The 23,937-nt window shown below is 31.9% G+C and overlaps 2 protein-coding genes across 4 annotated transcripts; both read right to left on the bottom strand.

Moving 5' to 3' along the window:
- Positions 1-3,319: 3,319 nt before the first annotated feature.
- Positions 3,320-11,241, bottom strand: LOC105135972 (cellulose synthase A catalytic subunit 8 [UDP-forming]-like). Of its 2 annotated transcripts, XM_011041090.1 has the most exons (14): positions 11,153-11,241; positions 9,687-10,594; positions 9,391-9,467; positions 9,147-9,198; positions 8,901-9,045; positions 8,347-8,613; positions 7,510-7,855; positions 7,258-7,395; positions 6,580-6,705; positions 6,277-6,489; positions 5,499-5,751; positions 5,209-5,408; positions 4,474-4,827; positions 3,320-4,198 (listed from the first exon to the last, which is right to left on the bottom strand). In XM_011041090.1, the coding sequence occupies exons 2-14, from the start codon at positions 9,862-9,864 to the stop codon at positions 3,611-3,613; spliced, it is 2,937 nt and encodes a 978-aa protein (XP_011039392.1). In that variant the 5' UTR covers positions 9,865-10,594; positions 11,153-11,241; the 3' UTR covers positions 3,320-3,610. The 2 variants fall into 2 exon arrangements, with proteins under 2 accessions (XP_011039392.1, XP_011039391.1); XM_011041089.1 differs by having other exon boundaries at positions 5,209-5,751.
- On the bottom strand, positions 10,949-15,543 carry LOC105135973 (Transducin/WD40 repeat-like superfamily protein). 2 transcript variants are annotated; one of them, XR_844286.1, is made up of 10 exons: positions 15,188-15,543; positions 15,040-15,104; positions 14,880-14,936; positions 14,237-14,296; positions 13,242-13,298; positions 12,898-12,940; positions 12,275-12,352; positions 11,490-11,974; positions 11,153-11,385; positions 10,949-11,059 (listed from the first exon to the last, which is right to left on the bottom strand). XR_844286.1 is itself a non-coding variant. In XM_011041091.1 (9 exons), exons 1-9 carry the CDS (start codon positions 15,378-15,380, stop codon positions 11,296-11,298), a joined length of 1,128 nt encoding a protein of 375 aa, XP_011039393.1. In that variant the 5' UTR covers positions 15,381-15,543; the 3' UTR covers positions 10,957-11,295. The 2 variants fall into 2 exon arrangements, 1 of the variants encoding a protein (XP_011039393.1); XM_011041091.1 differs by having other exon boundaries at positions 10,957-11,385.
- Between the last annotated feature and the right edge of the window lie 8,394 nt (positions 15,544-23,937).

Here is a 23,937-nt window from a genome sequence, read left to right as displayed (position 1 = left end):
TTTAGAAGATGAGAAAAAAAAACTCATAAATGAGAAATTAATAAACCACCATCGAGACACACCGTAATAAAATAAAATAAAAAACATAATGATTGTTCCATTAATAATACAAAATGATAGTTATGGCCATTAAAAAGCTGAAATGACCCGCTCAAAGAACATGACCACCTCTACACGCTAGCACAATAACAACACACACCAAAACATCTTGAATTTAGAATTAATTAGCCTTCCTGAAATAATCAAATTGTCTTTTATATATATAGATGTGTGTGTAAATTGGATTAAAAAGCCCTTAAACTGAGGACTTGATTTTATTAATTTTAAGGATAATTTTTTTATTATATTTTAAAAAATAAAAAAACTTTAATACCCTTAATAAAAAAAAATATTAAATTTTTTATACATAAAATTAATTAATCATCCTAAAAATAAAATTTTTTTTCCAGGGTTATCAGTGGTCAGTTTAGTCAAGAAAATGGGACCCATAATTATTCAGACCAAGGTATGAATATGGATAAATAATTTCTATTTAATTTAATTATAGAAAAACATGGGTCAACCAGTTCCCCACGCCTTAAGAGTGATAAAGATTAAAAAGGTAATATAATGAGAGGGTTATTAAAATTATAATTACAAAATATAGGCCTCGTAAATCATTAAAACAATTCATAGCAATCCATACACTTTTTTGTCAATTATAATTTTCTATGCTTAAATTAATGAATAAACTTTTATTTTCTTAAGAAGATAAAAAATCTCATTAAGGTATTTATAGGTTGTTATTTTGGTAAAGAAAATATATCAGGGTTGAGAAAGATTTTTTTTTTGTATTTGATTTTGTTTTGAAGCTACTTTTAAAACTTTTCAGGTTGAATAATTAATTTTAAAAAATTAAAAATATTTATTATATGTTTTTTAAAAAATAAATTTTTAGAAAAAATAAAAACCACCCTTACGGTGATTGAATTCCAAATAGGCATAAGATACATTGTCTATTGCTTCTTTTTTCTTTTCTTTTTTTGAAGATGGGGAGAATGACATCATCACCCCTTAATGAAAAAATAAAAATAAAAATCCATGCATTCAAGTCTGCCCAAGCTTGTGTGCTTCACCATTTCTTAAAGTCGAGAGATGTTAGGCCACTTAGGCTTGCGTTTTATTTTTATAATTATTTTATAATTTTATTATTTTAAATTATATTTTATAATTTTTTTTTTATATTTTATAAGTTTTTCATGTTTTTAAATAATCATCTTTATATTTATTGATGTTCAATATTGTGATATATATTTTATTATTATATAATTAAATAAAAATATTTTTAAAATAATAAAGTTATTAAATTTAGTAAAGTTCATTGAATTGCATATTAACTTAGTTAATTAAAAATTAAATTTTATAACTTATTTTAGTTTATTTTCTATGAAATTCTCACATTTTCTTTAAAATATCTTGACATTAAATTAGTGCTATTTTTGTTATTATATGTCTTAAAGCTCATATTAATTCAATATATTGGTGTCTTAATTTATTTTTAAATATTATCTTGATTTTTTAAAAATTAAACTATGTTATTAACAATCATTTAAATTATTTTTAGACCCATTAAATTTATCATATCATACCAAAGCAACCGTATTTAATTTAAATGGTTAAATGAAAGATCTTGTTAAGTTATTTCAAGGTTTACTTCCTATATTTAGTTTAATAATAATGCTCACAAATTTAAAAGCAGTGAAGACATTTCTTTTTATGTTTATTTTTTTTTAAGCTTCAATCACAAGCTTAATGCGGGCCGGTTAAACATGACCAATTTTTTTTAAAAAAGGAGTCCCTAAATTCAATAGCTCTGCTTTAGGCTGGACTTATGGTTTCCAGCTCTTGCTTCCTTCTCTACTTTTGGGCCAATCCATATTGCTTTCTATTCCTGGAAAATCTTGATTTACACATAAAACTTCTTTCCTAAACATTGCAAGTTTCTTCTCGACAGAAGCTTTGTAGATTATACTGTATGAAGAAATTCTGCAATGCCATTATTGCTATAAATGCATTGCAGAATTGAAGGTAGAGGCTTTTACAATAATAAAATTGATTTCAAGTAAATAAAATTCATATGGTTTCTCTTCCTAATCGAAAAACATCTCCTTCCATATCTAAAATTATGCTCAGAGAAATTGCTGCATTCCATTCTCAAAACTCCAGTACAGATATCTGAAAACTGTGATGTTATTACAGCTAACAAGAACTGGATTAGTTTCAAAGCTTTCATCATCATATACATCACATAAATATTGTGCTTTGATAGCAAGCATCTGCTTTTCCACCCTCATTATACTAGTTGGTGAGCAAAAGGAAGCTCTTTGGGATTTTGGTTTCCTGGCTCCTAAGTTTCCCAGCATTTTATTGCCGCAAAGGAAAAGAAAAAGGGTATCAGAAGAATATCTTTTCATTGCAAGCAGAGCATAATCCTCAACTCATGTGAAGCCTAAAGCAATGCTACAATATGTTAGTAATCCAGAAAGGTTGGACCAAAAACTAGTTAAACATGGTATTTGATATTGTGGAAGTAGTTGTTTTTTCAAAGTATATTTTACTTAAAAATATATCAAAATAAAATATTGTGCTTTGATAGCAAGCATCTGCTTTTCCACCCTCATTATACTAGTTGGTGAGCAAAAGGAAGCTCTTTGGGATTTTGGTTTCCTGGCTCCTAAGTTTCCCTGCATTTTATTGCCGCAAAGGAAAAGAAAAAGGGTATCAGAAGAATATCTTTTCATTGCAAGCAGAGCATAATCCTCAATTCATGTGAAGCCTAAAGCAATGCTACAATATGTTAGTAATCCAGAAAGGTTGGACCAAAAACTAGCTAAAGATAGTATTTGATATTGTGGTAGTAGTTGTTTTCAAAGTATATTTTACTTATAAATATATCAAAATATTTTTTTTTATTTTTAAAATTTTATTTTTTAATATCAGTACAAATCTATGCAAAAACTCTTAAAAAAAAAGACAAGTAGACATCTGACATCCATCATTTCTCACCGATCCTCCTTGAAAAAAAAATAATTTCTCTCAAATTTTAATGGACTTGCCGACCCAAAGAGCATCATTGTCGACAACAGGACCACATCATCAATCGACAAGATTTCAGGATAAATGGTCTTGTGGATGAGTCTTGACTTGTGGACCCTGTGTGTTGGCTGCACTACACTTTCAAGAATGGTTACTTGGTCCTTGTCAGAAACAACGAGGCTGTGAGATGTAACCAACAGTTTCAAGGTATAAAATGAATGCAGAAGTGATGGCACATCAGACGTGATAAATGAACAATATTATGTCTATTCATTATTTTTGCTTTTCTCAATACAAGAAAAGTCAATCATCACCTATATATCTTTACATAATATTGCTCACAGAAATGCTTAGACCTTGAACTCAGCAAAGAGAGCAACACAAGCTGTTCAAAACTTCATAGAGAATCATCTCGGAGTTCATGTAACCAACAACTAACTGCTATATTTACTTTCTTATGAGAAAGGAGAATCTGGATCGAATCCAATTTCCAAAGGTTTAGCCCCAGAATACCGGGAAACTTCTTGGTGGTAGCTCAGCAATCTATAGAAATGCAGGTTTCACCAGCCAAAGTGTTGTCAACTTTGTTAACGAATGGATTAATCTTGACCCAAACAAGAGAGAAGACAGAGGCCAACAGCACTGACCACAGAACAACAATGGTTGGTGTTCGGTTTTGGCGACCCATCAGACCTTTAAGGAATGGATAGAGATGAAGAATCACCCAGAAGGCAAAGAACACCTTGCCAAAGAGAGGTCCCCATGCTTCATATCCTTTGTTGAGTGCATCAGAGAATCCCGCAACAACACCAACAACGTTGATAATGAGAAGTGTTGTTGGAGGAATTAGAAGTGTTGTCCACTTGACCATATAGAGCTCCCCAAATTCTGTATCATCGGCTGCTTTTGCTGTGACAGTAAAGTTCGTATCAATGCCAGCCAACATTTTCAAGAATCCCTGGAAGACGGCAAAGAGATGGGCCGAAACGCCTCCGATCACCCAGAACTGTTCATTACGCCACAAATCTTCAATGCTGACACCACTCCATCTTAGCTCAAGCACTGCAGTTACAATGATAGAGATAAAGAGGCCAAGAAACAGCATGCTTGCCAGGTTTGAGAGCTGGATCAATGACAAGGTATGATACAAAGTCAATCCCTTTATCGACATGACAACTGGAACAAAACCCAGAAATGATGGATTTGGAAAATTCTGATTTCTAATATTAAATAGAAAAATGTTGACTAGCCTTGTAATACAGAGTGCAATTGCTTGAGAAGCACTGTCTACCTAGCAAAACTTGTTAAATTTTTCCTCTTAATAATTGATAAGTAAAAGCCATGACGTTGCAATCATTTTTCATGTAAGGATGTGAAAAGGAAGACAACAGAAGTTACCGTTGGTATGATGAATTTTCCAGTGAGCAGACAAACTGCAGGAATTGTGCAGTAAGCAATGAGAGGGAGGGATGTAAATGGATAAACAATCGTGTTTACATATGCAAGCCTTTGGAGCCATTTAAGACGGCCTCCTCCATACCCGTACCAGAGGGGACAATGTCTACTAAAGAAAATTTCCACAGATCCAAGAGCCCATCGGAGAACCTGGTGCAATCTATCAGACAGATTGATGGGTGCAGATCCTTTGAATGCTGGCCTTACGGGCATGCAGTATATTGATCTCCATCCTCGGCAGTGCATCTTGTATCCACTTAAGATATCCTCGGTGACTGACCCATATATCCAACCAATCTGAGAGGACACATAAAAAGGTTTAATATTGACAATCTAACTATGTCAAATAGGTTCAAACTGAACAATTTTTATTTCAACAGAGCATAATTCATAATTAAATACTAATGAAATAGAAAAGGTCAAAGAAAGTTCCAACTAAACAACCGAGAATGCATGGTTGAAATGACAGACTAGAGTAGAAAATGTCATGAAAGCCCACATTGGCTCTGGCTTGCTAGTGAAGTAACAAAAGATAATTCAGAAATGATGAGAGTAGACTCTGATTAACCGTACTAAGTATTCGATGAAGAGAATATAAATTCTGTTAAAAGAAATTGTCTTTTCTTGTTAAAAACTGGCTCTGAACTATCGGTTTGGAGTATGGGATGGGAGCTTAACCTCTTTTCCCCATTCAGTCTTCTCTTCAAAGCCACAGCCGATGACATGAATAGCTTCCTTGATGAGTGTTGATGAATTGGCAGACTCAGGTACTCCTCCATTCTCCATTAGTGTAGACTCAATGAAGACAGAAGATAAGCCAAAAGTTTTCTCAAAGCTCAACTGGGAGATCAGCATTGACCTCTCATACTCATCATAATCTGCAAGAGAAAAAACCCCAGCATAACTTGGCGATTCAAATTCTGTTAACCAATCATCTAACCCAACTATCTTACAAAATTTAAACTTACTATCAATCTCTGTAAGATTGAATATGGCAGCATTGAGATCCTCTCGTTTTGCATCTCTGTAAATCTCAGCTGGATCCTGAGCAGGCTTCTTCTTTGTGGGGCAGCAACATGAGAAGCAGGATGAAGACTCCTTGCCCTTGCGTAAGTGGGGCATAGAAGGAGGCCCATATCCGTAAAGTGCTTGCCTATTGAAAACACAACCAGTTCCCACATACATTGGTCCTTGAATGCCATCCAATCCTTTCATGTTAACCTGAAAATAGAATGGAAAGAATTGTCAAAATTCAAAAAGCTCTTATTTATCCATAAACTACCGAAGCAAAGATATTATGGCAATGTTATATTATTTCTACAGTCAGTAAATTATTGGCCAATTTTTCACTTTTCTACACTGAGAAAAACATGTAATACACATCTGTATGTTGATAGGGATTGGGAGTGCAAAAGAACAATGATCAAGAGGATTTGATGAGCCATACATCTAGCTGAACTTCATTATAGATTAAATTCAGATGAGTTTGAACATCATTAATCCTGTCATTTAGAAAGTAGAAATAATTTCGGAACTTGCATATTTGCATGGCCTGAAAAGACCAGCTTCCCATCAGTTAACCAAGCTATTTAAAAACTTTCTTAATAAAAAATTAAAATGAAATGAAATGTTTCTGTTACTCTAGCTTTATTTTACTCGTGAGCAACATAATCTAGATCTCCCTACCACTGTATGCTCGACACTAGAATTAAGATTAAGAGAAGATTAAGTTAGATTTAGTCTTACATCAAAGAAAACTATGTTACGATTGGCGTAGCGATCACTCCTATCTATGCCATCAAATCTCTGAGGGAACTGCACATAGCATACATCTCGACCTACTTGTGGATCCATCAGGATGCACATTGCCTCTCGAACAGCCTTGCTATTGTTTACATAGTGATCACAATCAACATTGAGGATGTAGGGAGCATTTGTGAGAACTGCAGACACTCTCACCTGTACAAAGCCATTCATGAAATTATTAGTCCAACATGAAGTTCTTATGATAATGCTAAGCCTTACCAATCTTAAATTATTTATACACACCAGAGCATTTTCAGCACCAGCTTTCTTGTGGTGTTGGTAGCCAGGTCTCTTCTCCCTGGAAACATATACTAGTCGAGGTAGTTCATTTCCCTCTATGTCACGACCTCCGGTGTTTCCAAGGAATACCTGTCAAGAAAATGACCCCATATGGTTATTGAATCTTCAGACAATATGGACCGTTTTTTATGGAAAAATTCTATAGATGTGTCGAATAGACTGGAGTCTCAGTATCACATGAAAGATCAATATCCAGCTCAGAAAAGAAATTCAAAAATGATGCCAAAGGCTTTTTATTGAAAACCCAAGACCTTAATGTTCTTGAACATTCTGAAATTTTAAGGGTAATTCTAAAATATACTTCAATTATTTCATAAATTCCAAACAAACCACTATCCTCTTTGATTACTAAATGTTTCAGGAATTTTCTATGTTAATTGAAGCTTTATGCCACAGAGTTCTCATATCTTAGCTGTATCTCGAGATGAACTTTGAAAAATTAGGGTAGATCCTCTATCTCTGTGCATGGATGTTTCCAGAGAAGCTGGGGATATTAAAGATTTTGTGTTTATCTCGTATCTTTTAAAGGTTAAATAGCTTTGTTGCACCACCGAGGAATGGAATTTCTACCAATTACTAGGATAAATCTTGCAAGATACAAGAACCAACGAAAATTTCAACCTGAATCATGCCAGGGTGATCACGTGTGTTATTTCCTGGCCAAGGTGTTCCGTCTTGCATAGTCCATCCCTCGTCAGGTGTTTTCTGTGCCTTTGCTACCAGCGCATTAATTCGGACTTTGTACTCCTCATAGTCCCTCTGAAAGAAAATAAAAGGAAATGATAAATGACTTTTAAGCAAAACCAAAAACATAATGGCTTCATCAGAAAGGACTAGTATTTAAGAGTGGTGTAATAAGAGCCCAGAAGTTACTTTCATTGCTCTGCGTTCTTTCACGAAAGAAGGCTGAACCTTATCTTTCAAGTAATCAATTTTCTGTGAGAAGTAAAACTCTGGTGCTCTTGGTTCAATTGAGAATTTTTTGCAGAATGGAACCCACTTCCTTGCAAACTCAGCTGTTTCTACAAGAGATTCAAATGTAAGCATAGCAGCACCATCATCAGACACATAGCAGGAAACTTTATCCACGGGATAGTCCACAGAAAGGATGGAAAGGACTGTATTGGCAGTGATCAATGGCGGTTCTTTCAGTGGATCAACAGTACTCACGAAAAAATCCACGGCAGCAAGCTGAGAAGGCTCACCCTCTCTTTCATACCTGACATGGAATTGAGCACGTCATACCATTTATACTTCGAAAATCAATTATTGCATGGATAGTTCTGTGGTTCTGCGCATTGTATCAGGGCCATTTATATCTTCTGCAATTTTTATGTGCTATTCTTATATTCACTATCATCTCATTATTTTGTTTTTCACTTTGTTATTGAAAGACACAGAAAACTCATCCTACTAACCTTGAAATGAGGAAATGAAAAAACAGTTAGCATAAAGGTAAAACCTAACAGTTTTATTTTTTGTAGAGACTTAGACAGAAGGGAAGGTTGTATGCTTCATACAGCTAATGTTTGCAAGCCAGGTTTAGTGTTAAATCTTCAACTAGAAAAGGGAATGGTGAATCATGCAGATGATAGTGATTATAATGCAGCATAGTGAATATCCAGGTCATTGTGAGTCTGCATCAAATCATAATCTTCAGTTTTAAAGGCTTCACTAACATGAAAATCTTTTGAGTCCCAGACACCGTACCTTGCAGATAGCCTTTCGACAAATGTTTCTCTGTTGACAGGATTCCACTTGGGAAATTGATCCAACACCCAAGAAAACGCAAACCAGATCTCACATATGACAGAAGTAAGCCACAGGCCGAAGGCACTATCAACAGGATTTGTTATTCTGTAGTGGAAGAAAAGGCCCAGAATGATCAGTCGCATAATGATCACAGCTCTGTATGGTGTGAGCTTGTTGCGTGGAATTGGATAAACAATTGAAAGCGGCTCCGAAGCCTCAGCAGACCTGCAAATTGAAAAGGAAACATCAAATGGAAGGACCTTCATCAAGGAAGAAATTTAATATTTATTCCTTGATGTCAACCTTCATCAAGGAAGAACATTAAGGAATAACTGTTGGATCAAACAGTCAACCTCCAACAGTTCATAAAAGCTTCAAGTGACTTACAAGACCTTACAACATGATTAATTTGGAAAGGCTAATCTTTTATTCTTTTCAGTTTAAATACTTCAATCTTATTCTTCTTCTTATGCAGTGTTTCAAAATCATATAAGCCTTTCTGTTGTACTTACGGCTTATCTTCCATCTGCTGTTCTGGCGGAACTTGAGCTGGTTCCGTTTCATGCTTAGTATTAGACCTTTTCTTCTTGCTCTTTTTATCCTTCCAACTCTCCACCCGATTCTTCCAAATGGGATTCCCATATTCATCATTCATTTCTTTACGAAAACATAGAGAGAGAAGAATAGCAACAAAAAAAATATTTAAGAAGAGAATTAAAACAATAAACATGATCTTCAGAAAAATCAAGGTCACTAACCACTATCCACTGTGGAAACGCTACTGATATGTCTAGCATGAATTCCTACATCCTGTACAAACCAAGGTTAATTGAAGAATGATGTCAGAATCCCAGCATTTGAAACATTATATGTAGGCAAGCTTAGAAACTCATCTTTCCAGGAAAAAAAATGCTAGTTCTTCTTGAATTTATTTAGATCTAAAAATCATAAGCCCTCTTATGCATCATTAAATCATTAACATTTTAAAAAGCATAGTCATACCTGAGGATTGTTGAGGTGAGATGCCATTGTAGATTGATTGCCAGACCCCTTCTTTTCTACACCGTCCAGCAAGTTCTCTGGAGATTGCAAGCATAAATTAGCATATAAAATTAAATAAAAAATTTAGTAACAAACTAATAAAAGGGTTTTCAACCATTTGAAGCATACGTGATGAAAGTTTTCAACGGTTGAAAAACTTAACTACACCAGATAGCATAAGAAAGAGAAAATCTTTCTGACACATCGATTTACCAGACCAAAAATCTGCAAAAGGGAACTTCAAGATAGGGCAGTACCATCATATGGTGAGCCACATCGCAAGCAAACTTTCCGCCCCTCCTTGATCTCATACTCGAAACAAGACTTGCACATGTGATAGTTACACTCATGGCAAGCCACAAACAGGTCTCCATTTGCATCATGTCCCACCTGTTCACCACAGGTATGGCATAAAGGAGCCCCAGATTCCATCATTTTGCTGATTGCCACTTCACCGGCTCTTTATCTCCCCAATTCCTCAGTTCTTTCAAGAGGGGTTCCCTCTTCTTCTCAATCTTGTACTTCGGCCTGGTTTTATATCGAAGACCCTAACCAAAGCTAGGGTGTCTTGGTTGTCTCTCAGAGGGTGGTGCTGATATTTTTTAATGCAGAAGAGAGGGTTGAGGTTGGTGGGGCATGGCGGTTGAGGAGTTGGTGTCATGTGTTTACAGAGCGAGAGAGATGAGAAGCAACGTCTAATTTTTGGGGTGAAAGAGAAAAGTTTTGAAAATTTTGCGGGAAGTTTAAGGAAGGTGTCTGTTAGGCAGAGCACATCTTTAACAAACTTACTTTCAATGCAAGTCCCCTCTCTTGAATATAAACACAAGATCCGGGGCTGGGCCGCCATGTCAGCCGAAAACTGGCAGCATCCAAACAGTGTACCGGCGTCTCCCATCGGCATGGTTCAGATTATCATCATATCGATGTATCAGGGCAAGTCTCTCAAGGAAAAGAAAAAATGAAAAATAAAGCACATCTCCTTTTATGTCGCCGAGACCATATATCTGGTTGGTCCGGCAATGGTAGCAGATTTACAATTTATTCTTTGCAACTTCACATCAGTGTTATCCCCAAGAACAGATGATGGGCATCCATTTTCGTAGATCTTAGACCCTTGCTTTTGATGAAGATGCAAATGACTAAAGAATCCATTTTCCTGTTAAATCTACATGGGAAATTGCAACACCAGATGCAAACAGAGCCATTCAACGAACCATAAAAAAGACATAAAAAAATGATTAAAAAAAAAGAGGGCATTTCATGAAAGAATTGAGTGACTTGTTCTTTTTGGTGCCTGACTGAATTTATTCGATGAAAATTAAAATTGGACAATAGCAACATAAGCATTGCTTATTAAGCCATCTTCGAATTATCTGGGGATGGGCGAAGTAAATTTTGGTCGTGATTATTAAACTCATAAATTCCTTTTGATACATTCTTTCTAATTCGATAAAGCACAAGCCAATTCCCATCATGCAGAAACTCAAAGAAACCAGCAAAACTGTAAAGAGACTTGTTGCAGAAATGTAGTCAACGATATCCATTCAGTTCGATAATCATTCTGAGAAATATAACAGCGAAGAAATCCTGTGAACCATAATAATTCCATTTTGTACAGCTGTTCATCAACCTGTGACTCAACTTATACAAGCTTAAAACTCTAAAAATCAAGGGGTTTGCCGGTGTGCCTTGGAAGGGGTGGCTGGTGTATCATGCGCTTTACCTCGGTCAAAATGATGAAACTGTAAAAGGCAGCCCTTGGATAACCAAGCAATTGACGCAACACTGAGACAAACAGGAAACAATCTTCTCCTGCAACAGAATTAAGGCATGCTCTCCAGGAGTCTTTGATGTTTTAGCTGTATACTAAGAAACAGAATAGACCTTTACTACTTTTGTTGTGTCACAAACAACAAGGTTTTCTGAGTCAGTCGGAGTGGTACAGAGCCAGTTGACCTGCCAAAATGGAAAGTATGAGATGAAAAGATTCCAACATGAGTTATACAAAAGAACAAGAAGCTGAAAACCAAGATATTGTGCAAAAGACTATGAAAACTGACCTTTTTGCTCAAATTAATGTTAAGACGAAGAACATCACTGTTGCCACCAGTCTGCACTGCATCATCATATTTGGAGCAATCCCAGACTTTCACAGACTTATCATTCCCACCTGATATTATCAACTTCCCCTTCTCCCCAAACAGTGAAAATGTGACACAGGATACAGCAGCAGCATGGCCGCCCACAGAGTAATCCAAATGTAACCTTTTTCTTGCATTTTCATCAAGAGTTCCTGTACCTGCAGCTGGAACGCCATCTTTAGATGTTGATGAAGATCCTTTCCGTGCTTTTGCGGAAGTTTTTGATCTAATAACTGCAAGCTCTGATTCAATATTTATTACATCAACAATACCATCACCTCTAGCCACAACACATATTTTATCAGATTTATCCAACATATCAACATCTGGAACTGCTATTGCATGAACAAATGCAGGATTCAAACATTGTGCCCCATTGCTACCGTTCTTTATGTCAGGCAAACCTGTATTCAAGAAAAGGTTCTACTGGTAAATCTTACAGGTCAACAGAATAATACAAGCTTAGGGACCATATTTAGACTCTACTTTCTATGAGATCATAAAAGCACCAAAACAAAATATCAGTGATGTTGAATGTTGGAGATGGTGAATCAGTTTATGGTATGTTGTTGGGATAACACACGAATAAATTGAAGGAGGGCTTGCGATCTAAAAGTTAACCTTCCTACAGCCCATCGATGGAAGATAACAAATTTTATAACAGTAAAACCTGTTAAGACATATGAGAAAAGAGATATACATACCAAAATCCACAATTTTGACTGGGCGCCCTTTGGAGAAGTCCCACATGACAAGCTTTGAGTCAAGACCTCCAGTAATGACTGTCAAAATTCGTGTTAATGATTAATATAGTTTGAAAGTTGAAACACAGAGGCTCAATATAAAAGCTAGAATTACATCATTCTTCCCAAAATTCATAAGGCAGTCAAATGCCAAATAAAAGTGAGAGCTAATGGTACTTTCTTTCACATTATAGCTAATTACGCTTCCAACTGTCTAGACAATAATGAATACCAACTCTAAAAACCTTCAGAAAATTTAATGAATACTTCCCTTCAGGAACACCACTCTCCTATGCCTATCAGCATCCATTCACTGACTGGTAATTCACTGAATAATATCACAAATCAACTCAGCAGGTAAGCAGCCCCTTTACATGTTTCTAGAGGCTTCAGATGGAAGGACAAAGTATGTAAGTAACTGTCAGATTACCAACATATGAATGTACATCTAATTTTCGACTTGCTAAAGCACCTAATATCAGATCCCATCATCCATGCAGTCATCAACATTCACAAAAGTGCATGTACGTGTGCTGTGGGTGAGCGTCAGAGAAAGAGATTTTTCAAAACAAAAGAAACAATACCTTCCCAAGATCTCCATGGAATGAATTGCACACTGCTGCAAATCTATAATACAGTCAAGGCATAAGAAAAGGTTCAAGACTTGAATGGAAATTTGGAAAAAGCTTGGACACATTCAGCCTTGACTGCTGACAAGCCTGCAACCATTACAAGAGAGACAACTTGCCACAAACTAATGGGAAAATTACTCAGATATCAATTAACAGAAAAGATTAAAAATTCAGAAGTAAATTCATGTCAAACAAATTCACACAGCTAAAATTTGTTGACAACCATGTATATTTCACACTTGAAAAGAAACTTGAAGCTAATGGAAAGGTAAATTCCAAATAACAAGGAAGGATACACTTGAATGGCCAGATCTCAGAGTTTTATAAAGGCAATGCTGGCGAATGTCAATAATCTGCCAGAAATATATCATTATTAGCATTTAAACCTTCAAAACTGCAGAGCAACAGGGAAAAGAAATCTTAAATGAGTGTGGGTGGAGGCAAGGAGAGTGATGGGGGCAGATTCTTGAAGAGCACTGCAAACAGATAGTTCAGCTAATTTGATTTAAGTAAATGCAAGAGGGTTGACTATCTAAAATTCTAAAAAGATGCATGGCACTCAATAATATAGGCCACGAGAACTAGAATAAAAATAATTTTAAAAATAATAACAAAAATTTGAAATCATATAATCTTCAGTTCAATAACTAGTCAAAAGATGCCCAGAAACAGAAACCATCATGCTCTTTTTTTCTGTGAACTACCTGTCACAAGATTATCTCTAAAAAGAAAAAAGAGAAAAGAAAGCATCTACTATCAACCAAAGCAAGTACCATATCTCTCTTCAGTTCTTCAATGCATCTATTGATTCATGGTTCTGTATCCTACAAATTCTCATTGAAGGGAGAAAATCAAACAAGACATTTTGGCATAACCATAATAAATGGAACTAGAAAATTATTCCACTCCTTGCTCAGAAAAAGACACTCAATTGTAGCAGTAAGGCACATCAGTTGGCAAGCTGGCGTGAACCAACTAATGCGAAGCTTTCCTCTCCATAAAGTCTGGCCATTATTATTCCATTAAAAACTACCATGGAGGCTTATTCAGACATGATAGGTAAAAAAGAATGTGTTCCTCGACTCTGCATTTGTACTTGCTCTCTAGTCAAGACTATGAAGATTCTTCTCCAACAATTACTACAATATTAATTACATGCCCTAGGAGACAGGATATAAGTTTATGAACATGCCAAGATCTGACACAATCTCCAAGAAGTAAGACAGAACAGTTATAAATGCATGTTCCATGAACAGAAAGTGTAACTGATGAACTAAGAAACATACAAGACCTTAACATCGCCACCATCATCTGTACAAGCAAGAAAAGCTGCCTTAGAGTTGCATGAAATCTGCATTGATTAGATACAAGCTCATTGTTAAACAGCTTCACAGCCATCAATTGCATAAAGATCTAATATATCTAGCAGGATATTAACAGCACAATACTAAATTCTCAGTCTTTTAAGGAACTTGAAGATTCTCTAGCAAAACAATTAACATTGCATAATGAAGCTTCAGTTCAAATATCAAACTAGACGCAAATCAGGAGGGCATCCACCAGTCCAAAACATTTTGCAGTAGCTTGAGATTATCCATTCTGGTTTCTACAACTATTTGTTTTGGAGAATGGGTAAATAGTACATGGAATAATTAACATTAACATCATCATTTAAGGTACACTGACTTTTGTTTTTAAATGTTTCAGGTTACTAATGTTAGCAGAAGTCTCTATTTCTTTCCCACATAGTGATCATGGGTCCAAACTATAGAGAAATCAACAATGATGCTTTTGAGGTAACTCGAAAAGGGTTGATAATTTTCGCATAAAATGTTAACTTCAGCACAGAACAAAAGGACTAGCTTCATCATCATTCCATGAAACAAAATAACGCATCAAATCATAAGATGATTAACTTTACAATAATAGTTCACCTGATTTATTTCCTCCTTGTTATAGGAATAGCTCTTGAATGGCGTCCACGGACTAGCCTTCAAATACAAATACAAAAAAAAATATATATATATATATATATATTTATCTCCAAAACTCATAATCAACATTTAGAGGAAAAGAAACAATGAAGCTGCTTACCATATTATGCAAATCAAAACACTTTACTGCATTTCCACTGGAAACATACATGATATCTTCATTCCCTGCCTCATCATCATACCAACATTATTCAATTTTCAACTTTATTTTTCACTAATGATAACTCTGCATAGCATTGGGAGCTTACCAGGCTTGAAAGACAAGGAAGAAATAGGTTCCTGTGCAACTTCAGCAATATGCTGTGCGTCTTTGCATCGCATATCAAACAAGCAGACGCAACCATCCTCCCCGGCGGTGGCGACGACACCAGAACGGTCACGTGAGGCGATGCAACAAGTGGCAGTGGCTTTGTGACCTCTCAATCTTCTTGGCTCTGTCATGAATCTCTATCTCTCTCTCTCTCCCCTTCTCTAACCTCTTCTCCTTTATTTTTTGTCGCCAAGGGTCATTTATGTGCTGTGCGGTGCTGCTTTGCTTTAGCTCCGCCTGGTTACGAGTGAATCCGGGTCAGGAGATGTTTACCGAATAATTTACCAACAATGAACCGGGTTTTCGATCTGTCCTCAAACTCAGACTTAAGAAGTTTGGGCTTATTGTGAGACCCAGTCTGGCCCCATATGGGATTCGGACTTGCGGCTTGTTTTCGCTTAATTGCGTTCTTATATAGAATATACCTTTCGGTCAAACTCTGGGTTTTTTTTTATTATTATTATATCAGTTATTATCCAAATTAATTTATCTTTAATATAGGTGATCAAAAAATACTGACTTGTCATTTGTTTAAAAAAAAAAATGGAGCGGATAACGTTATTTTATTTTTAAAAACAAATTCAGCCGAGTATTTGGGCCTATGCTTAGAGTGCTATTTGGATCCATAGATAGGCCCAATAGCATCTCACCTCTTTTTAGTAGTTTTTTCATTTAAATCTTATTTAATACATTCTTTCTCATTTATTTATTTAATTATTTTACTTTACTTTATCTTTTATGTTATTTTAATTAATACCCTCTGTTATTTTTTTTTTGAATTGTTTAGTTAATTTTTTTAAACAGTAATGAATATTTTAATGATTTTTTATTTCATAGTACTTCAATTATTGTAATTTGTCTTTAATTTTTCTCCTTTTATATTTTATATAAATAAATTTTATTTACATGAAGTATTTATTCAAATAAAATTATTTTTTCTTCGCAACCAAAATTAACCTCTGAAAAAAATATAAAAATGTATAAAATAAAAGGACAATTGGGGTTAAATATTTGCATAAATATCTATCTTTTAATTTTATTAGAAAGATTGTCCTTTTATTTTAGTATTTACCTTTAAGAGAATATAAATAAAATAAAAAGGATAATTGATATTAAATATTTTCATATATTTTTATCTTTTATTTATATCAAAAAAATCATCTTTTCATTTTAGTATTTAATTAGCATTAATGTTTTTTTATTTATTAATTAATTTATATTTTTAATTTATTTTGTTAGATGTAAACAATATATATTCATTACTTCTCCTCTTACGTTCAAGATTAAAGCAAAGTCCTGCCTGCATTGTAACACGATTTACAAGACGAGTACTTGTTAGAATATATCACAACTCAACATCCTTTATATTGGATTGAATTTTAAGAATATCTTCTGATTAAAGAAAGCAATAATAGCTCCTTAATTAAATTTAAATTCATAATCAATTCGGATATATTATGGTATTAAACTTTCATGTCCCGTTAATCGCTAACCTCGACATGTGTATGTGAAGGGAAAAGGGCATTATTTAAGAGGAAAATTAAATTTAGTATCTCACGTATATATTGCCTAAACACTCTAAAGGAACTAAGGTTATTTATGTTGTTTTATTATTTTTTTAATCAAATTTACTTACTTTTTTATTTTGACATGGTTCCCAGAAAGCTATTATGAATTTTTATTTGAATTTTAATATTTTTTCAATTATTATATATTTAATTTAAAAATAATAATGCTAATAATAAATTGTTGATGAAAATTTGATAGAAGTTATTTTTTTATTATTTAAATCTTTAAATAGATTTTAAATATGATTTTATTATATTTATAATTATTTTTAACTTTCAATCACATAAAATAGAGAGATATTATTACTTTGATATTTTATGCAAACTTCATTTGACAAATATAGAATGTTCTTCTTCTTATTATTTTTTTAACATAAACAATCATTCAAGTTGAAAATATTGTAGGAAAATCTATTTTTATGAAAAAACAAAACTTAAAACAATTGTATTTTTAAATTTAATAACAATGCTAAATAACTTTCTAAGTTCTTGAATTTTTTTTATGTTTGAAAAAATTTGAATCCTCCAATGCGAGCATACAATTAGTTCATTTTAAAATAAAATTCAAACATGTAAATTTTATCATTTTAATCTTGAATGTTTTAAAAATCTTTTTAATCTAGCTTCTTCTTCTTCTTCTTCTTCTTCTATTAAAGTTCATCAATTTTTTCTTTAAATTTTTATTGAAATGATATTATTTTAATATATAAAATATATATATTAGACTGAAAATATTAATGTTGATTAATTTTTTTGTCAAAAATTTCAAATAAAATTGTTTTTATTGTATGAAATATGCACATTAAACTTAAAATATTAAAAAAGAAATGAAGGACCTATTTACGAATGTTGGAAACGTTCATAATATAACTAATAAAATTTATAGATTTGAGATGTAATTGAGAATTAATATATAGATTTAGTTGAGAGTAGTTTGGTGTCCCAGTTCTGCTATGGTATAGACTCGAGATGTTAGTAATATTTGTGTGAGCATATTTATTTTAACAATATATGTAAATTTATAATATATCAAGTTGATTCGGTGAAAACTCCACCTCACTAAAACACATTTAAGATAATATTCTAGACTGCTTGTTTTTTACTTTTAAGAGAAATTAAGCAACAATATATTTTTAACATCATAAAAAAGATTAAGATTGTGGGGAAACTTTTTAATAATATTATTAAATTTATTCTAATGAGTTAATTTTAAAATCTTCAACTTTTATTTTTTATCTAAATAAGGTTTTAAATTAAATGAATAAAGGTTGTCTTTACATGACATTGACTAGCTTGATTAATAAAAAACAATTCATAAAAATATTTTTTAATTTTAAAATATTAAAATAACAATATATTTAATAGACTATAGTTATTCTGTTAAATTTACTATTTTATAAATAAGATGATAAAATAATTTTTAATATAAATAAAATATACATTATGTAAAATTGTGTATGGATGCACAGTAAAAGAAACATTGGATTACCTAGCTTTTTTTTACTTTTTTTTTTTGTTAATTTAATTTGTATTGTTGTTGTCATTGAGTGAAACTTTTGCATGTGACCTTGATTCGGATAGACTTGAAAAAAAAAAAAAAGAAAAAAAAAAGAGAGAGGCTAAATGCTTGCTTTTTCGAAAGTGGTACCTTGAGATTTGATTTAATCGAGAAAAAGGTACTATCTCTTTTGACTTTTCGAATCATGTTTCCAAGTCCAAGGAAGATCACAGTTGAATTAGAGAGGCCGTGCATAATCATGTCTTAACGAGTAACGGTAACTCATCTAAGTTATTCTTTTTGTTTTTATATTTAAAAAATATTTTTATAAAAAATTAAATTTTTATTTATTTTTTACTTTAAATTAATATTTTTTTAATATTTTTAAATCATTCTATAATATATTGATATAAAAAATAATTTTAAAAAATAAAAAAATATTATTTTAATATATTTTTCAATAAAAAATAATTTAAAAAACAACCTTAGAGAATGATTGATATTATTAGAAATAATAATTTTTTAAAGATTTTTTTTATTTTTTTAAAATTATTTTTGATTGATATTATTAAAAATAATAATTTTTTAAAGATTTTTTTATTTTTTTAAAATTATTTTTACAATCAAAACAATTTAAAAATATTAAAAAATAATTTAAAATAAAAAATTAAATTTTCATAAAAAAACAGATTAAAATTCACTGCCAAAGCAGTTTTTTAATAACATATAGATGCCATTTGCTTTGGCAAATGAGAAATTTTGAGTTAAGTGTTTTTCCTGATTCTGATTAGAATGGGAAGAGACTGTGCAGATGAGAATTTTGGTCATAGCAGGAAGTTTCGGAGATGCTTCGACAAGCATGTCACGGGACCAGTGAAAACAACGTTTGAAACTTCACAAAGATCCGAAAGTTCATAGGCATCCATCAACTTGTCTTCTTGTCCTTCTCATATTAATTAGCTAAAAAAAATCATTACATCATATAATTCAAAATGCGAGTCACCATTAATTATTTTTTATTAAAAATTACAAAATAATTTTTTCAACTTGAACCAATTGAGTTTAGATGCTTCTGATTAGGTTAATTAAATTGAAATAATCAGTTAGATTAATTGAGTTTTATCAAAAAAAAATTATAGTTTAAATTGAAACTTGACTTATATCAACTTTAAATAATAGTTTTTTTAAAATTAATCTAGCAAATTAAATAAGTTGGATTTAATAACTTCATTGTTTTTATATTTTACCTTTATTCTTTCACAAATTATAATTTACATTACAAGTCAAAGTAATTTTTAAATTTTAATGAAAAAACAAATCTATCTTCATGTATAACATGAAATATTTATCTCGAGACATAATATTTCTCTTTTCTTGTGATGAACACAATTTAAATCACGACCCACTTTGGTAATGATGTAAGGTCCTAACCATTTAGGTGGTGGCCAAGTGGTAAAAATTTGGGATTAAGGGGTTTGCTCCCTCTATAGTCTCAGGTTCGAGTCCTTGGTTGCTCATATGATGGCCACTGGAGGCTTACATGGTCGTTAACTTCAGGGCCTGTGGGATTAGTCGTGGTGCGCGCAAGCTGACCCGGACACCCATGTTAATCTAAAAAAAAATGATGTAAGGTCCTTACTTAAAAAAATCATAAGAAATAAAGAAAATATATCTGTCAGTTATACTTTATAAAATAAAAATTACCTCCACTTGAAAAAGAGATACAAGTATAAAATAATGATTCTCCGAAACCACTCTCGTTAGACATGTATAAAAAAAAAATATTTTTTAAATATTTTTAAATATCCTATTTATAATTTTATCAAAACTCAATTCATCTTAAACCTGATATACTTGGATCGGAACTTAACATAGTGTTATTCCTTACCTCCCCTCTGAACATTAACAATTCATTTTGTACTTGAGGTTGTAATATAGTAGTTAGGAAAGAGATTTGTTTTTTCTAAAAAAATATTTAAATTTGATTATTTATGGATGTACTTATCATCCATACAGTGTTTTATTTGTCTATTAAATTTATAAGATATTTAATAAATTTAAAAATTAATTATAATATATATAAACTGATTTGAACACTTTATATTATAAAAAAAACAAAAAAAACAAGTAATAATAATGTTGAAAAAACAAGATAAAAGAAAACCCGTGTACGAATTGAAAATGTTTTTGCTATAGATCTGGATTCTAGCGGAGAGAGCGCGCGTAAAACGAGACTCCTTTTTCTTCAATTTTCTCTTTTCCCAAATTAAATAATTCCTATTCTCATTACCTTTTCTCCCCCTTTATTTTTTTTTAAATCTGAATTGATTATTTTTCAATCCTTTTTCCGTAAATAATTTGATCTGACATAAAGCGGTGTCGTTATTGTGATGATTAGCAGTGACTCTTGTTGGTTGTGTAATCTAAAAACCCTTGAATTAGTTGAATTTCATCTCATTAGTCCATAATCGTTCAAATTATCGAAATTGCGGTTTCTTCGGGTCAAATCCTCGTTTTAAGAAGAGCACTTTGTCGTGTTAATGCATCCTGTGTGGAATTAAATCCTGTTTGTTAAAATTTTATTTTATTTTTATTTAAAATTATATTTTTTATATTTTTTGATTATTTAACATGTTAATGTGAAAAAATAAATTTTTAAAAATAAAAAATATTATTTAAATAAAAAATATTTTAAAAAATAATCATAATTACATTTATAAACATACATTTAATAGCGGGTGATAGTTATAATAACAAGGATGGAAGTGATATTGGAAAGATTCATCGCTAATATGAAGGCTGGTGCTGGAAATTTATGTTAAAATGAATTTTTTTGATTTTTTTCTTAGTAAGTAATTTAATGATATTTTTATTATTTTAGTAAAATGAAGGCTTTTAGTCATTATTTAAAATATAATAAAAATAATAGATTATAAATAATTATCTTTTAAAAAATTAAAAAATTAAAAAAAATTGTCAGAAAGAGCGTTTCCTCAAACACGGTATTCTTTTCCCGATGGTATTTTCTTTTGAAATACATTTATATTTTAATTATAAAAACACATAATTTTTAATTATATTTTCTACAAAACTAAAATCTAGTTTTTTTTTATTGTAGAAAAGAAGAAATGGGTTGTAAAATATATTTTGTATTCAACCAAAGCTTTTTTTTAATTTATTTAAAAAAATCATTCAAATCCTTATTAATAAGAAACACTTGTAATTAAAAATCCCATTCTTGCTAAATTGTCCCCTTGATTTTCTTCTTTAATTTTACAAAAGAATGAATATATTTTTTAATTCAAAAAATAAATAAGTTTTTTGTCCTTATAAAATTTGTACACAAACAGGAAAAAGACATGAATACATTCAATCCACACACATCCATATTTTTACATGTAATTTGAGCAACCATATAACTCTAACACGCTAAAGTAATTTTTTATTTAAACACAAAAAAAAAAAACGTTTTGTACCTTTGTGTTAGTAAAGTCTATCCTTAAATTTGTTTATAACTCACATTTATATTTGGTTGGATTAATAACTAATGTAAAAAAAAAAAAAAACCGGACGAATTTATATAATACCTTTGGATTAATAACTAAGAAAACCTTTTATTACTCATCCATCAATCAAAATTCACAAATTTACAAGGCAAGATTCATGATTCCATGACCATTAATATTCTGAAGCTCTTTCCGCCATTACTATTTTCAAAACCAAGAAAATAAAAGGGCAAGGAAAGAGAAGATTTTGAACATCGACAACTCAAAGCCTGCAAGAGCCAAACGGATCATACACAGACGACGGACTTCCCATGACCACCACACTTCCCTAGTAACTTCCCCATTAAAATATACATAGAAAAAGAAGCCGATGAAATTAGAGACATGCTACGACGAGTTAGCTAGATCAAAGACCCCAGCTCGAGGCAATTCTTTCATCTGACAGTGCTGGCAACAGCATAAGCCCAAGACTTGAGATGCTCTTTCATGGCCATACCATCATTTAATGGTGGCATCTGATGCTGTAGCTGTCGTCCAAACATCCCTTGCCGCCATGTTTCCTTGTCATCAAACACCCCAAACCCATTATCTAATCTGTAACAATGGCGACTCCTGTTAAAGCCCAAGTCAAGCTCTCCCATTATCTTTCTCTTGCTTCTCTTCCTCCTTGGCCTTCTCTTTCTCTTCTCTTCTTTCTTTGTTGGCTTCGGGATTTCCACCTCTTCAGTCTTGACAATTGCCTCAATATCCCCATCATGTTCTTCAATTTCAGCTGCAAAGTCACCACATTTGGCGCATTTTGGGGTCAAAAACTCGTGTTGCGGTGAGTACTCATCGTGATTTTGTAGGCTAGTTTGGAGAATTGAGTTCGTGGGTTGTGTTGATTCTTCTTTGATCTCGTTTCCAGCATGTAGAGTTCTTGACGAGACCACATTGGTGAAGAACCATAGAGATTCTAAGCTCTGTATAAGCCGAGAACCGTCCATGGTCATGAGAAACAAAACCAAGGAGCAAAGAGAAGGGAATTTGTTTTATGTTTCACAACATAAAACAAAGGGAATTTGTTTATTTATTTATTAAAGCGAAGAGAAGGTAAGAGCTTTGCCTTTTTTTTAAAATGGTTTGGTCGGATTTGAATATTCTATTTATTTTTTAAAATATTTTTTTATTTAAAAATATATTAAAGTATTTTTTTTTTTTTTTAAAATCTAAAAATATTAAAATTAAATTTTAATAAAAAACAAATTAAAACTCAATAACAAACACCCTATTTAATTAAATAAACTAGATATTTTATTTGTGTTTGCCCATTGGTTAGATATATTTTTTCTTAACAAAAAAAATTATGAGAGATATTAAAATTAATTTTTTAAATAAATAAATAAATAAAATACATATTATATTATTTTTATGAAAAAAAACAATTATTTTACATATAAAAGATACTTACAACTAATATAAATGTATTTGTTATCTAAATATAAATAAAAAAATTAATATTAATTTTTTATAAAGTAAAAAAAAAAATTTTTCTTAAAAAAAAGTAAATAATATCATTTATTATAAAACTTGTAAGGTTAATTTGTACTATAAATTCAATCAGATTTAATAATTTTTTTCTCTTGAATTTATAATAAACATCATCATCAACAGTAAAACATGAATAACAGTACGGTTCTATAATATTCACCTCACATATTCTCCTCTTATATAATAATAATAATAATAATAATAATATTCACCTCACATATTATCCTCTTATATAATAATAATAATATAAAGGGAAAATAGGAAAAACACTGTGGAATTAGGTACCGTTTTTCACAACTGTTTAGATTATAGGTAAAACTGTGACAGCGACGTTATCGTTTTGTAATTTAGACTAAGGAGTAGAGAGTAGACGAGATTTAATTTAATGTATACGGGGAGGGGTGATTTGGTATATTGGTATAAAAGCAGCAACTCAAAAGCCAGTGGGCGGTACAATGGGTATTGGCGATGGCACTGGAGAGAAGGTAAAGAACAAACGTTTCACCCAACGGTCGTTTCACGTGGTCTTTTAAACAACGTGCATGGAAGCTGCCAGTCAGTGCTCTGTAGCTACAGAACTGGGTTA

This window comes from Populus euphratica, unplaced genomic scaffold (assembly GCF_000495115.2).
Source record: "Populus euphratica unplaced genomic scaffold, PopEup_1.0 scaffold56.1, whole genome shotgun sequence".
NCBI lineage: Eukaryota > Viridiplantae > Streptophyta > Magnoliopsida > Malpighiales > Salicaceae > Populus > Populus euphratica.
Note: the sequence above shows the minus strand (reverse complement) of the source record. Positions and strands in the feature narration are given on the sequence as shown.